Source organism: Chionomys nivalis, chromosome 19 (assembly GCF_950005125.1).
Source record: "Chionomys nivalis chromosome 19, mChiNiv1.1, whole genome shotgun sequence".
NCBI classification, from domain to species: domain Eukaryota; kingdom Metazoa; phylum Chordata; class Mammalia; order Rodentia; family Cricetidae; genus Chionomys; species Chionomys nivalis.
In genome coordinates this window covers 39,563,888-39,581,279 of record NC_080104.1, presented here as the reverse complement: position 1 = coordinate 39,581,279, position 17,392 = coordinate 39,563,888, and the positions used below count along the sequence as shown (strand labels likewise).

Below are 17,392 nucleotides of genomic sequence, written 5' to 3'. Positions count from 1 at the left end.
GCAGCAGCATCCCTCCAATAGTCTCTGCCTCAGCTCCTGCCTCTGGGATCCTGCTTCAGTCCCAGCCCTGATTGTCCTCGGGTTGTGACATGTGAGGGGAAGTAAGCCCTTTCCTCCCAGGTTGCTTTTGGTCAGAGTTTTATCACAGTAATAGAAAGCAATGTACGACAGACACCAAAAGCTGTTCTAAATAAATGGACCAGAGATACAGGCAAGTACCAGTGTTCTAATATCCGAGAAAACCAGCTTCAAACCAAAACTAGTGGTGAAAGGTAAAGACGGTCACTTTGTCCTGTTCAAGAGGACATTATGATCCTTAACACACGGGTGGCCGATTTCATAAAACACACACACACACCATCTGCACTCTAGCTGGGCTGTACAGCACCCACCTAACAACCACAAACATGAGTGGGGAAAAGAAAAACAGAACAAACAAATAAAAAAATCATCAAAGGATAAGCATTTGGCTGCATGCGGTGGAGTATGCCTTTAATTTCAGCAGTTGGAAGGCAGAGGCAAGAGGCTACTACCTGTGAGTCTGAGGTCAGCTAGATCAAAAAATAGAAGAACAATTCTCCCGCACCGACTCTGCTTCCAAAACACGTGATTCTACTATATTGGGGGGGATGATAACATAGTTTATTTCCACATAAGAACAAAAAGAATATTCCAAATAATCACATAATTTCAAGAAAGATTTTTGCTAAAATATTTTTGTAAAAAGCCACCTCAATGCCTTAAATTCCGGAAATGTTACCTTGTACATTAATATTACCTTAAACTGAAAAATTCTAAAACATTCATACCGTCTATGTCTCATTTACATAGCTGAAAAATCTTTCTCAATATCTTTCATGATAAGTGCTGCTATTGATAACTTTACTCTGTAGAATCTCACTTTGGTGATTTTTACACTTTTACCGACAAGAAACATACGTATACACACACAGACCACACACACACTCTCTTTTCTAATGGCTTGTACTGGAGGCCAGGGAGTTACATTTGGTCAGACCCAGATTGAACAGAGTGGAGTTTAGGTTAATACAGAGAAAGGCGTGCTCGGGATGCGTCGTCCTTTGGATTTCCTGAAGCATCAGGTGAATGGTAAAAACTTCAAAGAGCTTCTTATTACTCCTGAAAAAGAGCAGTTTTATTACTTAATTATTTATAGTCAAGAGAATTTATGCAAATGTGAGGAGATAGCACTTGCTTTTAAAAACAATGGAGAAAATGGCTGATTACTGGACTTAGATGATAAGAAAAGCAGCCCCAAGAAGAAAAACATTACAGGCCAGGCGAAAATAGTTTATATCCTGAAACTGAACCTATTCACTAATAGAGAATAACTACTAAGAACAAGGAACCTCCCCTCCCCATAGCTAGACAGAACCGGTTTTCCTAAGAAGCTAAAGTGGCAATATACCACTTTCCAACCACTCTCTCTCTCTAATTGACAGTCAAGCTCAGTGTGGTGGCGCACACCTTTAATCCCTGCACTCTGAGGCAGAGGCAGGCAGATCTACCCAGGATAGCCAGGGCTACATAAAGAAAGCCTATCTCACAAAATAAGAGGAAGATGAGAAGGCATTCCGTAATCTCATGTCAATCATAATCCTATCTTCAATGTAAGATAGGTGTCCACCTATATTTTATTTTCTCATCTGGGTATATTTGCCTCAAGAGAAATGATCAGATAGTCCAGCCTTGAAGACAAGGGGTTTTCCTGAGCTCACTGACCATACTGCCTAGCCAATCAGCGAGCTCCAGGTTCAGTGAGAGACCCTGTCTCAAAAAAACAAAACAAAACAAAACAAACAAACAAACAAAAAAAAACAGAAGAGGAAAATACCTAACACCAACCTTGGGCTTCCACATGTGTACACACCACGTTCTTTTTTTTTTTTTTTTTTTTTGGTTTTTCGAGACAGGGTTTCTCTGTGGTTTTGGAGCCTGTCCTAAAACTAGCTCTTGTAGACCAGGCTGGTCTTGAACTCACAGAGATCTGCCTGCCTCTGCCTCCGGAGTGCTGGGATTAAATGCATGCGCCACCACCGCCCGGCACACCACGTTCTTTTGACTGTTTTGCCAAAATGCATACTTCGGTGTGTTAATAAGGAACTATAAAATGCATACTTCAGTGTGTTAATAAGGAACTATAAAATGCATACTTCAGTGTGTTAATAAGGAACTATAAAATGCACTTTTATTATTACTTTGGTTTTTTTCCACCCGTCATATATAAAATATCAGTGTGCAGTGATTTGTTCTGATACTATCACTTGATTAATAAACTTGTTCTTAGTGGAAGAACATTTGCCTGCCATGCAGTTACACCTGGGTTCAGAACCATAAAAACCAAAATCGACCCCAGATACACAAATAACCCCCTTCCTGACAGCTCAAATAATACCTCATTCTTGGATTCACATGCTATCCCTGGAATTTAAAGTTTTCTTAGATGAATGAAGACAACTGAAAAACAACTATATTTTCAAAGATTATATTAAATCTGTGTGTGTGTCTGTGTGTGTTCGTGCGTGTGTGTGTGTGCATGTGTTGTCTGGTACAGGCATGTGTGAGTGAATCTGGAGGATGTCTGGCATCCTATCTATTATTCTCTGATTTATTTATGTTAAACAAGGTCACATACTGAACCTGGAGTCTTGCTGGTGGCCACCACGTCCCAGTGATCCTCCTGCCTCTATCCCCCCACATTGCCAGGCTCACAGGTGCACGCAGTCACACTAGCTTTTTATGTGAGTACTGGGGATTTGAACTCAGGTCCTCATGCTTATGCAGTAACTACTCTTACCTGGTAAGCACTGGCCCAGCCCTAGTATTTCGTCACTGATAATCATTAATACTATGATTCTTAAATTTCTACCTCTGTAGACTAGAAATAATAAATTAAAACAAGGCAATAATCAAGTTGAACTGATTTGAGATCAAGATTGAAAAAGCAGCCCTAATAGTGATCGCAATATGATTATCAATTAAAAACGTTACAAAAGATATTCTTACTTGATTTTTGAAAGCTTCTGTAGGATAATACTGAGCTTTTCCAGGATGTGAAGATCAAGTTTAGGGGTTCGGAGCAGCACAGAACAAGTACGAAAAAATAAAGAGTTGCTACAGGCTTCCAGGAAAGGCTGCAAGGACTCTGTAAAACAGGTCACCAGGCTGTACTGTTAGGAAGCATAAAGGAAAAATTTACAAAAGCACAACCAGAACTCTGTGAGAAGGGCATCAATCCCAGAACTCTGTGAGAAGGGCATCAATGCCAACTTGGACTCTCACTCTTTCATCCTTAAACTTTAGGGCAAATCATCATTTGGAATTATCTAACACAAAGCACGTCTGAAAGAAGAGTGAGCGGACAGCATTCCTTCAATAAGCTTCTGACTGCAAGCACAGTCTAGGTGACTGCAAGTAAGAAGTTCCACTGAAGCAGTCAACTGTTTTCTTTAAAACCCCCAATAACAATTCTGAGTATTAGATAGGAAAGAACCCTTTGAGCATAAAGGGTAAAGAGAGACAGGTTCATGACGGGTTGAAAACCTACAGATAAAAACGTTAAGGGATCGTCGTGGAAAAGCAGGCAGAAAGGCCGTAAGGACCAGAGCACCATGAGTTGGCTGTGAGACCGTGGTTCCTGGGCTGTCAGCAGCTGAAGTCTCAGCGACAGGACTGCCTCAGCATGGGCTGAACACGGACAACAGACGTACTAATGCGGAAGGGGGAGAGGCCATGAGGCTTCATACACAAGAACTTCCAGCAGCTAAGAGTGCGGAGAGTGGGGGAAACAGCCTTCTCCAGGGAAGAGCACAGCAACTGGATCATTACCAAATGGTCAGCCCTGAGGACATGTGCATACATGTAACATTATAAGACTGAGCAGGTTGTATTCATGCATTTAGGTGTATGTGTGTTTATTTTTACATGTATATACATATATATATATATACACACACACATACATATCAACAATTAATGAAAAACTGGCACTGGATTTGAAAGGGAACAGGAAGGGAACATAGGAGGGTTTGGAAGGAGAAAAGAGATGGGCGCACAATGTAATTAGAATCTCAAAAAATAAAGTAATTTTTATAAAATTTAAGTATTCATATAAAATGATTTTATTTGAAAAAAAAGTTGAAAAACTAAAAATTGAAATTGAAAAAAATAAAATACTCAAAAAACTGTGCCTCTAAAAACAATCCAAAGGAAAGAAGCTGTATTTCACTTGCTGTGTTCATTACAGGATAATATATAATATATGAAAATACTGTCAGCGCAGCAGTAACTGGTACTGCCTGGTTAAGGGAGGTTGGGAGAAAATGAAACAAAAAAAAATCACACAAGTCAAATTGTGGCCTTAAAAACAATTCACTCTCCAGTGAAAAGCCTCTGCAAATGGCTTTTTTTCTAAATGCAAGTAAAGTTATTTCCCATAAAAGATATAAAACTATGATTCATCTTGGTTTTTAAATCCATAAACAACTTGAAAGGCTTATGTGTTACTATCTTGAGACTGTACTGAGTTTTAAATTGTGCTTTTATTGTTTGAATTCCTGTAGGATGCAGTTCTTCGTAACTACAACTCAACTTAGTGTATATTATTCTTTAAATAATTGAATTTTAGCTATTCAATCAACACAGAGTAAAGTAGAAGGGGTAAAGTCGTCATAATTATGAAATTTCTGAGAATTCCTGAGATACTGATTTATTGTCCCTGAGTCTCAGAGAACAACATGCCAGGAATTTGAACACCCTGAGAAACTTGTGCAGCGACTGTGGAAATCAGTGGAAATCCCCCCAAGACTGAAAACAGAACCACCCTGTCATCTGTCTACGGGACTAGGCCAGCACACCACAGAGCTATCTCTGAACCACCCTGTCATCTGTCTACGGGACTAGGCCAGCACACCACAGAGCTATCTGTGAATCCATGCTTAGAGCTATCCTATGACAGTAGCCAGGAAACGGAAGCAGCCCTGATGTCCATCCATAAATGAATTCATAAAGAAAATGCAATAAACAGTCTAGATGACCCAGAGACCTAGGATTGAACCAAACATGACCGGAGGGGGTAAAATGTCAATGTAATGATGTCTAACGATATTCTGCTACACACACAAATTGATGCCTAGCCCAATTGTCATCAGAGAGGCTTCATCCAGCAACTGATAGAAACAGGTGAAGACCCACAGCCAAACATTAGGTAGAACTCAGGAAATCCTGCAGAAGAGGGAGATAAAGGATTATAGGAGCCAGAGGGGTCAAGGACACAAGAAAACTCACAGAATCAGCTAATCTGGGCTCATAGGGGCTCACAGAGCCTGAACCAATAAGCAGAGAGGCTGCATGGGACTGACTTAGGCCCTGTGCATCTATGTTATGGCTGTGTAGCTTGGTCCCCTGTGGGACTCCTAACAGTGGGAACAGGGGCTGTGTCCAACTCTCTGACTTCTGGGACTCTTCTCACACTGGGCTGCCTTGCTCAGCCTTCATACATGGGGAGGTGCACAGTCTGTCTGCAACTTGATATGTTATGCTTTGTTGGTACTTACGGGAGAACTAACTTTTTCTAAACAGAAACAGAGGAAGAGTGGACTAGGGGTGGGAGCAGAGGGGAGTTGGGGTGAGACTGGGAGGAGAAGAGGGGGCAAATTGTAATCAGGATGTAAAATAAATAAATCTTTAAGAAAAGAAAAAATACTAGCCTAAGCCATTTGGCTGTTTTTTAAAAAAAGAAAAAAGAAAATGTGGTACGTAGATATACACAAGAGAATTTTACATAAAGAAAAATAAAATCATGACATTTTCAGAAAATAGATGCAAATGGAATTATGTTATGTGAAATACGCCAGACTCAGATACAAATATCACATTGTTTCTCATACAAGGAACTTAAAGTTTAGATCATACACATATGCACAGCTATATCTTTACATCTGTATTTGCAGGACATGACTGGACAAGGAACCACAAGAGGGGAAGAGGAGACCCTAAGGGGTGGGGGACATCAGAAGACACGTGGTAAGAGGGTACTAACGGGAGGAAGGGCAGAGAGGAGGGCAACGGGAAGGAGCACACAGCAAAGTATGACACACACATTTTAAGAGCCCACAACGGAACCTCTTGTTCTGTGTGCCGTCCTAGATAATAACTTCCGACAACAGCCACCATTTAAAAGCGGAAACAGTGTCTGGTGTGTGGAGTTAGCGTGTTGTGGTTAGGAGGGAATGAAAACATCATTTCTTTACGTACGTAAAACACAAACACTCACTTGATTCTACCGTCATCTGAAGCAGACTATCGATGACATTGGACAAGAGCCCTTTACTGGATACCCTCAAGTGTCTTAGTATCACCGGAACAGCTTGGTACTCCAAAAATAAGGTTTTTCCTTCATCTGTCTTCAAGTCCAAACAAAGGGAATCAAATGCTTGAGCTAGGTAGTCAGCTAAAAATAACACAAACAACCATGTATCAGTTATTACATCAGAAACACAGGTTAAACAAAAAGAACCACCGCTTTAATAAACCAAAAATGTAAAAAAAATTAAATGACAAGAAATCACAAACTAAATTTAGATTCAGCCCCTCACTTTTTTGATAGAACTCAATGGGGAAGGAGAGAGAAAAGGCAGTCCAATTATGATGGGGTAAATTCATTTATTATTTTACTAATAAAATAATCAGTCCCATTTTGTTTTTTATACTAAGAATGAAAATTGATGATTAATATTAAATAGCACAGTAGCATATATTTCCATATTTGGTTGTAATTACTACATTTTCCCACAAACTTATACAGAACCATATTTGTATCTTTAAAAAAGCTTCTAAGATCGTATGTCTTATTGCTGACTTCCAAATGCTTCCCTATTTATAATTGTAACTATATACAAATTTGCTCAGTGAGTTTTTTTTTTAATATTTATTTATTATGTATACAATACTCTGTCTGTGTGTATGTCTGCAGGTCAGAAGAGGGCACCAGACCTCATTACAGATGGTTGTGAGCCACCATGTGGTTGCCGGGAATTGAACTCAGGACCTTTGGAAGAGCAGGCAATGCTCTTAACCACTGAACCATCTCTCCAGTCCCGCTCAGTGAGTTTTAAGCAAGGATTTCTGTCTCCTACTAAAGAGCAAATATATCATTCAAAGCAACAATACAGATAGAATAGACAAATCCTGACCTCTTCACAGGAACAGGTTTTACAACAGTGCCCCCTACTGTATTTGAAATTACTTGCAACAGCTCACATGGTTAAGTGGATTGACTGTCACAGTAGAAAAACAGCATTTGGTTATTTTTTTCTAAAGTGGCTTTGCCTTGTTAATACGTGGGGAGCTGAGGCATTATGCGTGAGTGTGGGTGTTTGCAGAGGCCAAAAAGTGTGCTATCCTCTGGAACTGGAGTCACAGGGCTGTAAGCTACTCGACATGGCTGCTGGGAGCCAAACTGGTCCTCTGCTAGAGCAGCATGTGCTCTTAACCACTGAGTACCCATAGAGCGGCCTTAGCCTTAGAGAGACAAATCAAAGGCTTTCAAACATCTCAGTTAGCCACCGCATCAAAACTAGTGAGAGCTAGAGTTAGCTCACTGGTTAATAGCAGAATCTGTGTTACACGGAGCATGGGGGGCAGGCTGGCATAAAATGCCTCTATGGGGGGCTGGCAGTCAGCCCTAGAATCATTATCCACCAAAAGACGAGGCTCCCTAAGGGCTGCTTGGATCTGGCCAGTGAAAGTCCCAGGAGGAAGGCCACCAGCAACTGGAGTGGCTCCTGTAGTGGAGCACACATCTGCATGTCTTGCTGGCCCGGGCTCCTGATAGGATGACGAAAGCATCCACAGGCAAAGACAGCTCAAGGTGCAACAAACTTCTCCCAGGGCCTCTTCAGATTTGTGCTGCAGAGACCATCACTTCCCTTTGGATGCCCCATCTGGAGATCAAGGTTGGTGCCATCTAAACTGGGTTCCTGTGGCAGAAATCAGGACATCCACTTCCTTCATCTGCAGAACATCACGGACTCTGGACATTGTGTGCATGTCCCTTTATTTACAATGGGAAATCAAAAACAACACTGTATGGACCTGCCCTTGGCAGCATGATAGGGAATTCTAACTATTTTACGAAGAGAACATGAAGTTGAAAAGGAGGGAGGGTTTAGAAGAGGTGAGGGTGGGACAATGGAGAAAGGGGGTGAGCGGAGGATATGATCAAGGTACGTTCTATACATGTATGAAAGCTTTAAGGAATTTTATAAATTCAAGAAAAGTATAAACATATGGATGTGTTTAAAAACAGAGGAAGCTGTAAAAGCCATGAACTAGGCAGTTAACTACACGCCTCCTGGAGCAGCACACGCCTTTTATTCATGACTACTAGCATCACCATCAATAGATGGCACAAATATACGCCCATGGGGCTACAACGCCAATGTTGGCAAAGATGCCAACATACATACTAAAGACAGTTTCTTCAACAAATGTGCCCCCAAAACTGGCCTATTTCTTCCATATCCGTATATAGAAGAATGAAATTCCATCTTTTTCTCTCATCCTGTAACAAAAATCAACTCCAAATGAAAGACCTTAATGCAAGCCCCAAAACTCAAACTGTGAGAGATGTAGGCATGGGCAACAACTTTCGGAAAAGGACGCCAGCTGCTCAGGAAATACTGCCAACAGCTGAGAAATACAATTTCACTACTTCAAAGGTGTCTGCATAGTAAGCCCGCAAAGATTCCTATTGAATGGGAAGAACCTTCAACCGCACACCTCACAGAGGACATCTACAAAGAACTCGACACCTCAAAAACGAAGCTACAAGGAATCAAAAAATCCAGTCAATAAATGGGCTAAAGAAAAGAACAGTCAGTTCTCAAAAAAGATGAAACCTAAGTAGCCAAAAACATGAAAAAAATATTCAATTTTACTAGCCGTCAGAGAAATGCAAATTAGAACTACAAGAAGATTCCCTCCTACCCTAACCAGAATGGCAGTCCTTGAGAAAACAACTGTTGAACTTGGCGGTGGTGGTGCACACCTTTAACCCCAGCACTCAGGAGGCAGAGGCAGGTGGCTCTCTGAGTTCAGGGCCAGCCTAGCCTACAGAATGTGTTCTAGGCCAGCCAGGGGATACATGGAGAAAATCTGTCTCAAAGAGCCAGAGAGAGAGAGAGAGAGAGAGAGAGAGAGAGGAACCCCTATGTACACGGCTTGTGGAAATGTAAACCAGGCTAGCCCCTGTGAAAATTAGTTTGGAGGTGTCTCAAAAAAATTAAAAGTAGATCTAGTCTGTGGCCCAGCTACCCCACTCCTGTGAACTTCCCCAGAGGAGCCAAGTAAACACATCACAGGGACACTTGCACAGCAAGGGTTCACTATAACACTGTTCGCAAAAGCTAAGTTATGGAGCCAACCTGGGTGTGTCCAGGAGTGGACAGAGGACGGGTGGTGGATATGCATAATGGAATTTTATTCGGTCATAAAAAAAGAACAAAACTGTCATTTGTAGGAAGATGTATGCAACTGGAAATTACGAAATTAAGTCAGTCAGGTCTCAGAAAGACAAAGGCAGCATGTTTTCTCTTATTTGTGGGTTTGAGATAGATATATAAACTCCGACGTGTACATAAAGCATGGCAGTAAAAGCAGGACTGTCTGACACGCTCAAAGGACGTTACATATTGGTTTACAGTGTCTTTATGGAACAGTACTATGTGCAGTGAAAACATGGCAATAACCATGAAGGAGTCTCTCCAGTGGGGCTGCCTGCAATCTGGGGAGGGAGCGTCAGAAGTTAAGCTTCCCAGCGTCATCATCCACTAGGGTGGGCTAACCCTCACCCACACTCCTGTAAGTGATCCCAGTAAACTCATCGGTTCACCAATCTAAGAGAAATCATCGTTAATGTGTGCACAATGCTTTGAGCTTTTCTAAGGGAAAAAACCTTACACATTTTCATATCTCTAAACTTATCCCAGACTGACGGTTACTATATCCTGTCACTCTAAAAGGCTTCCTCAAACCTTTCCTAATTTCTCCTTCGATCAACAAGTCAAACCCCAGGCAATCATTAAAGGTTTCTGTGACAGGAAGGGAGGAAGTGATGTAATTGTATACTTAGTTTTAAAAACTGCTAATGTTCTGCCCTGCCTGCATTTTCTGTCTGTCCAGGCTATACTTCCGCCATTACAAGCTATTTGTATTTTTACAGTATTGAATACTGTATTAAGTATTTAAGTAATCATATTCATTGCATTGTTAGCTTCTTTCACTTGACATAATTGTTTTTAGACTCATTTGTGTCATGGTTATATCAGTAGTTTGTGCCTCTTATTGCTGAGTAGTATTCCGTTGTGGTTAGAACGTTTGTCCCCTCCCTTCTGATGGACCCGGACTGTTTCAGGCTGGTAGGCAGCACAAACGAAGCTGCTCTGGACAAATGGCATGCAGGTCTGGGAGCAGCACACACATGCTTCCTTTCTCTTGGGAAAGCACACGAGAGTAGAATGGGTGAGACGTGTTACACTTGATGTGTTACAGCGAGACATGTTTCATTTTCAGTAATCTCCCCGGCTATTCTGGGGGAATCACGATTCCACACTGCTAGACGCAGCAGCAGGAGTTCCAGGGCGAGTCCCACTGCCAGTCATTTAGTCCGTCCGTGAAGGGGCCTGAGCCACGGTGTGGGTTCATTCACTGCTCTTTGCTCTGTGCTGTGGGTGTGAGGTGACCAGCTGCTTTGAGCTCCTGTTGTCTTGACTTCACCATCATGATGGATTTGGACCACACTTGGGCTGTGAGCTGAAATGAGTCCTGGTACCCTTAAGTTGTCCTGACTTCATCATTAGGATGGATTAGGACCACACTTGGGCTGTGAGCTGAAATGAGCCTTTCCTCTTAAGTTGCTTTGTTAGGACATGTAATCACAGAACATCTACTGTTCACATTGATCACACAGCGGTTGACGCTGGAAGTTCTTCAGGAATGATGACATGTGCATATTCACTCTTCAGGTCTTTTTTAATGAGGGTTCTGTCTAAACACTTTCCCCATTTTAACTGGGCTGTCTTCTTATGCATCCAGTCCTTTCTTGGACATACAATTCACAAGTGACTTCAGTCTGTAACTCAGATTTCCACAAACACTGTGTTTTGAAAACACAAACTTTAAGGCGGGGGAGACGGCTCAGTTGGTAAAGTGCCTGCTGCTCAAGCTTGAGGCCCTGCAATTGGGTTCCCAGCACCCATGTAAAAAGCCAGGAACAGCACCACGTGACTACAGTCTCATCTCCAGGCAGTATATACAGGAAGATCCCTAGGGCTTGAGGGCCAGACAGTCCAGCCAAAACAGCAAGTTATCAGTTCAACCGGAAAGCCCATCTCCAAAACTAAGGTGGAAAGTGACTGAGGGAGACATTCACTGTTGACCTTTGGTCTCCAAATATATATACATGAACACTCATACAACTAAAAATCAAAATTTTGAATTTTTAAAATGTATTCATTTTGTATATGTAGGTGTGTGCCCACTGTGGAGGCCAGAAGAAAGTTATAGATCTCCTTGTCACTGGAGTCAGACAGTTGTGAGCCACCTGATGTGCATGCTGGGAACCAAATCCAGGTCTTCTGCCAGAGCAGCCAAGTGCTCTTCATGGCTGAGCCATCTCTCCAGCCCCAAAATTTTTAATTTTGACAAAGTCAAATAATCTTTTCCTAAATCAAAACTATTATGGCCTGTTTAAGATAATTTTTCTTGATGTGTTGGCACACACCTATAATTCCCATACTCGAGAGGCTTTCCGTAATCATGAGATTGCCCTGAATTGCATAGTAAGTTCAAGGCCACCCTTGGCTGCACAGAAAATCTGGAGCTAGTCTGGGTTATATGACACCCTGTATCAAATAGGAAGAAAAAAAAAAAAACTTCTATGCCAAATCCAACATAACCTCCTGTTTTCTTCCTGAAGTTTATAGTTCTAGCTTTTCAGTTTCAGTTTGCGCGCTATTTTGAGGTTTTTCTTGTATGTGAAGGCAGAAGGTCGTTTCCCACCCCTCCCGGCCACCATCCACATATGACATACTTCACTCTAGGCCAACTTTAGAAAGGACTAGCCATATGACCCTGGCCATACTGAACTGTTTGGAAGACTTGCTGAAAATAAGCTGCCCATAATGTGCAGGTCTGTTTTAGATGATCCACTCTGTCCCACTGAGTGGCTTTTCACCAATACCATACTCTCTTGAAGTCACGTAGAATAAAGCAAATCTGTGTTTAAGACTCTAAACCCAAAAGTTTTCTGTGTGAACTTTGAAATCTGCTTATCAGTTTCTAACTAAGAATTAACATCATTCTGATCACTAGGAAGCCACAGTCACCATTTGGAAAGAACTGTCACCTTGACACATCTTCCTGAGCAGTGGTGGCGTGCGCCTTTAACTCTAACACTTGGGAGGCAGAGGCAGGTGGATTTCTTTGCGCTCAAGTCCAGAAAGCATTCCAGAAAGTGAGGGCTACACAGACAAACCCTGTCTCAAAAAACAAGAACAAAATCCACTAAACTTCCTGACCCATGAGCAAAGTCTGTCTGCTTAGAGTGTCTACATGTTTGACCTTCCGTTTCCTCCACAGTTTTATAGTTTCAGTGTACAATCTACCTCATTTGATATCTTTTGTCTCTCACATGTTTATAAACACTTCATTATTTTTGTTGTTGTTCTAGAAACTGAATACTTGGTATAACTCCCAAATAAAACCATTTGTGGCTGTAATTTTCCTGGAGGGAAACTTTGCAACTACAAGTTCAACTTCTATGCAAACATGGGGACTTTTAGATTAAGAGACTTGGCATTTTATATCTTTTAAATAATATCCCACTTCCTCAGAAGTGTTGCGTGCATGCTGGCTTTAACTTAGCTAGCACACTCCTCCGCTCTCCTGAACCCTGCTAAGTCACCCTTGTTTCTGCTATCGGTGCTTCTCTTCCTTCTCTTCCTCAGCCTCACTAGAGACGTATCAGCTTAGTGTTTTCTCCAGGAAAGAGTTTTGGTCCTCACTAGAGACGTACCAGCTTAGTGTTTTCTCCAGGAAAGAGTTTTGGTCCTCACTAGAGACGTACCAGCTTAGTAGTTTTCTCCAGGAAAGAGTTTTGGTCTTCATTGGTTTTTCTCTATTACTTTTCATATTTTCAAGAACTTCCGGTGAGTATAATCTTATATTTTTTTTATTTGCTTCACTGCCCTCCCCCCTTTGTTCTAAAGGCATTCAGTGCCTTTGAACATTACTTTTGCCCCATCCTACAAAGTTAGGAATGGTAGAAGGAAAAACTAATTTCCACAGACTGTCTTCTGATCTCCATGTGTGTGACATACCATATCTGCACCCCCTATTAATAAAACAACAAAAGCAAATTTTTAAAAAGAATAAACATTACATTTAATTCACTCAGTGTTTCTCAACCTGTGAGTTGCAACCTTTTCAAGGGTGTCATTTATCAGATATCCTGCAAATCAGATATTTATAATATGATTTGTAACAGTAGCAAAACTACAATAACGAAGTTGCAATGAAATAATTTTATGGCTGGAGGTCACCACAACACAAAGAACTGTATTAACGGGGTTGTGGCATTATGAAGGGTGAGAACCGCTGCATTAGATGATGCTATGATATATGCTGATATATGACTTTGAATATTCTCCTTGATAACAGAGTAGCTTTGAGACCCTAATTTTGACATTACTTACCTCTTATGAATATACATATTTTTAGTGTGAGGTTAGGGACTGCCTGCTAAAACAGTGTGTGTGTGTGTGTGTGTGTGTGTGTGTGTGTGTGTGTGTGTGTGTGAATAGAAAAGTTTCTAAATCAGGTCTGTGGTGAATTTGATTCTGGGCTAATAATGCCTTTTCAAGAGCGAGTTCCAGGGCAGAAACAGTCGTAATGATACACAGCAGACGAGTGTGGCCACAGGAGAAACTTTATCTACAAATCCAGTGGCCAAATATACTCCTACAGGCTGCCTTTCCTGTTCCTTTCTCTGGTGGAAACGACACGATGTTAACTTACGTCACAGATGCCAAGACGCAAAGCGCACATAGAAACATGATCTAAGAAAACCAACAAAAGCAGGGCATGAAGGACACGCCTTCAATCCCAACACCCAGGAAGCAGAGGCCGGCCCGGTCTACAGAGTGAGTTCCAGGACAGCCAGGGCTACACAGAGAGACCCTGTCTCTACACAACAACAGATCAACAAAGCAAGTCTCAAGAGTTTACTGTCTTAAAGTCGGCAATTACAAGGAATTGTTTTCAAAATGTGCCGCTATTACAAAATAACTCAAAATCTCATTCTGAAAAGGTTGAACATACTTGACTATAAAAGGATTGCTTTATTATATAATATTCTCTCATAAATGTTTAATGAACGTTGCTCAGTGATGCAGGAAGGTCATTTGTCAATAAACAAACTGCCTTGGCCCATTTGATAGGCTACCCCTTAGGTGGGTGGAGTAGACAGAATAGAATGCTGGGAGGAAGAGGAAGTGAGCTCAGATGCAAGGCAGCTCCTCTCAGAGACAGACGCTATGCTCTCCTCTCCAGAGCAGACGCGATGAAACTCCAACCCAGGATGGACGTAGGCTAGAATCTTCCCGGTAAGCGCACCTGGGGTGCTACATACATGAACAGAAATGGGCCAAGCAGTGTTTAAAAGAATAGAGTTTGTGTGTCGTTATTTTGGAGCATAAGCTAGCCAGGCAACCATGAGCTGGGCTGTGGGAAGAGGCCCACAGCCCCTACTACAGATGGCGCCCACGTGGATAACTGCATCTACAGAAAGCCTGAGAAAGCTTGGGAAAGAATAGAGTAAAGCGTGTTTTCTTGGTAGCAGCAATTTCTCGGGTCTGCTCTGCTTGCTAAAGGCAAGCAAGCGCTCTCATCTAAGAGAGGCTTCCTGACTCAGCTTCAGCTGTGAAACCTTGCAGCTCATTTAAAAGGTCCTGCCACGAAATACTTAAAACGGTGTTGGTGAAAAGCTGAAGGCATGCTTTTCGGTTTTCAGCCGTAGCAGGAAAAAAGTTGTGCTGTTTTAAAATGCCGGCTTTGTGGGCCATCCTGCCAGGGCAAACTCTGACTCTTTGAGGCAGGAGGTCAGCTACAGAGAGAGCATTTGAGTGTTGTAGCTTGTGTGCTGGCAAGGACCTTGAAACGCCACAGAGTTGTGGTGATAAACATGGCTACAGCCGGTACCTCCGCCATGAGGCTGGAAAGCTAAGGAATGGCCTGGATTTAGCTGGCAAAGCCACGGCTTTAATCCTACCCATATTGCTCAGTAATTTAAAGGCTCGTGTGGTCAGAAAAAGAGAGAGATACAGTAAAGAGAGATTCAAAGACAAAGAAAATTTCTAAATTGTTTACAGTGTGTTAAAAGTATATGCAGGCTAAAAGTTCTTAAAAAAAATAAGGAAGAAAGCAGTTGGGTGTGGTAGTACACACCTTTAATCCCAACACTTAGGAGACAGAGGGAGATTGACCTCTGTGACTTCAAGGTGTGGTAGCACACGCCTTTAATCCCAATGCCTGGGAGGCAGAGACAGACAGATCTCTGAGAGTTCAAGGACAGCCTGGTCTAAAGAGTTATTCCAGGACAAAGATATACAGAAAATATAAAACAAAAGTAAAAATAAACAAAATAGAGTTAAAATAAAGCCGCACAAAGATGGAAAGTACACAGAAAATCTTGATACTGTATGCTATTATGCTCTCTTTGAATTGTTTGAATGCTGAGGAAAGAGCAACATCTGCTAAAAGATATTTGTTTATAAATGTTGCTGAACTAATCCAAGATAGATATTTTCAAAATACCTTGACTTCAGAATTTGGATCTAAGGATATGATACTTTGGAAAAGAGTTTCTTCTTTTGTTTTCACAGAGGATGAGACTCTTTGGATTGCTTCTTCGATCCCAATATGGTATGATAGACCACGTCCTCCTGAAGGGTTGCTGTGAACACCTTCAAAAAATTACTTTGCTCAACTGCCGACTGAGAGGAACCTAGCACACAGGTTATACCATGAAAGACCTGATTAACAGCGCCCCCATTCAGCAGGAAGCAGTTTGGAGAGAAAAAACTGCGCCCATGTTCCCATATATTGTTTATAAATGTTCTTTTACATTTAAAGGGGGAGATGATATAGATGTGAATAATTTGCATTGATATGAATCTTGGTTTACTGATATTAATTTAAGGTCAATTTTATTATATGTATATGTATTTCTGATATTGATTAAGGTATTGTGATTGTGTAGTTCACTTAAAAATGTAATGTCTATAGGTTGTTAATGGGTAATTATCAATAATAGTCAAGTTTGTAGTCATGTTAGTTAGATTTTCTAGATGTGCATGCATATATTTCAAATAGGCATTCATCATATCTTTCAAAGGCTAGAGAATATGGTATTTTAAATGTTTTAATAACTTAGGGTTTTTCATGACAATGAGACACTCTGCTCCTGGCAGCACCAATCTACTTCAAGAAGAAGATGGGCATCGAAGAGGATCCTTATGGAGTTTGATAGCCATTTGGGCAAGAAACTGCTCTTGTCTGGACTATTTTATAAACTGGACACAAAGAACCCGCAGAGAGAGGACTGCTGAACTTGCCTAAAGGTGAGATGATCTTTCGGGGTTCCTGATTCATGAAAGAGTCTGTGAGACATTCTGCAGGACACAGCAGATAGTGACTGAACTGCCTTTAAATTTCCTGCTTCATGGAAACGTCTCTGGATACTATGGGCCTTTAGGCCGAAGATGGATGCCCCAACGGTACAGAGGAACTTTGGGTGACTGTCCAGGCAGTGAGATGTCTCTGTCATTTCTAGAGTTTAGAAGTTGCTTACTTTTTGTTTGCTTAGGTAATATTGTATTCTTCTGGAGTCTTTGATGGAGTTGAATAATAGATAGATAGTTATAGTTATAGTTTTCCTTAGTTATGATAAAGATAAAATAGATGTAAATATTGTAATTTTTACTTGATAACTGTTTTGTTATATGTAATTTTGCTATGTTAATGTTAAAGCCTTCCTTTTTTTTTTTTTTTTTTTGTTTAAACAGAAAAAAGGGAAATGATGCAGGAAGGTCATTTGTCAATAAACAAACTGCCTTGGCCCATTTGATAGGCTACCCCTTAGGTGGGTGGAGTAGACAGAATAGAATGCTGGGAGGAAGAGGAAGTGAGCTCAGATGCAAGGCAGCTCCTCTCAGAGACAGACGCTATGCTCTCCTCTCCAGAGCAGACGCGATGAAACTCCAACCCAGGATGGACGTAGGCTAGAATCTTCCCGGTAAGCGCACCTGGGGTG

The 17,392-nt window shown here is 41.4% G+C and overlaps 1 protein-coding gene across 1 annotated transcript in view; it reads right to left on the bottom strand.

Annotated features, from left to right (window-relative positions):
• Nucleotides 1–475: 475 nt before the first annotated feature.
• Ccdc138 (coiled-coil domain containing 138) overlaps nt 476–17,392 on the bottom strand; it is a 53,033-nt gene continuing 36,116 nt past the window's right edge. The window contains exons 14-16 of the mRNA XM_057751150.1: nt 6,296–6,472; nt 3,028–3,166; nt 476–1,140 (exon numbers count right to left, since the gene is read on the bottom strand). Coding sequence (XP_057607133.1) covers nt 975–1,140; nt 3,028–3,166; nt 6,296–6,472 — 482 coding nt within the window. The 3' untranslated portion in view covers nt 476–974. The remainder of the gene's footprint in view (nt 1,141–3,027; nt 3,167–6,295; nt 6,473–17,392) is intronic.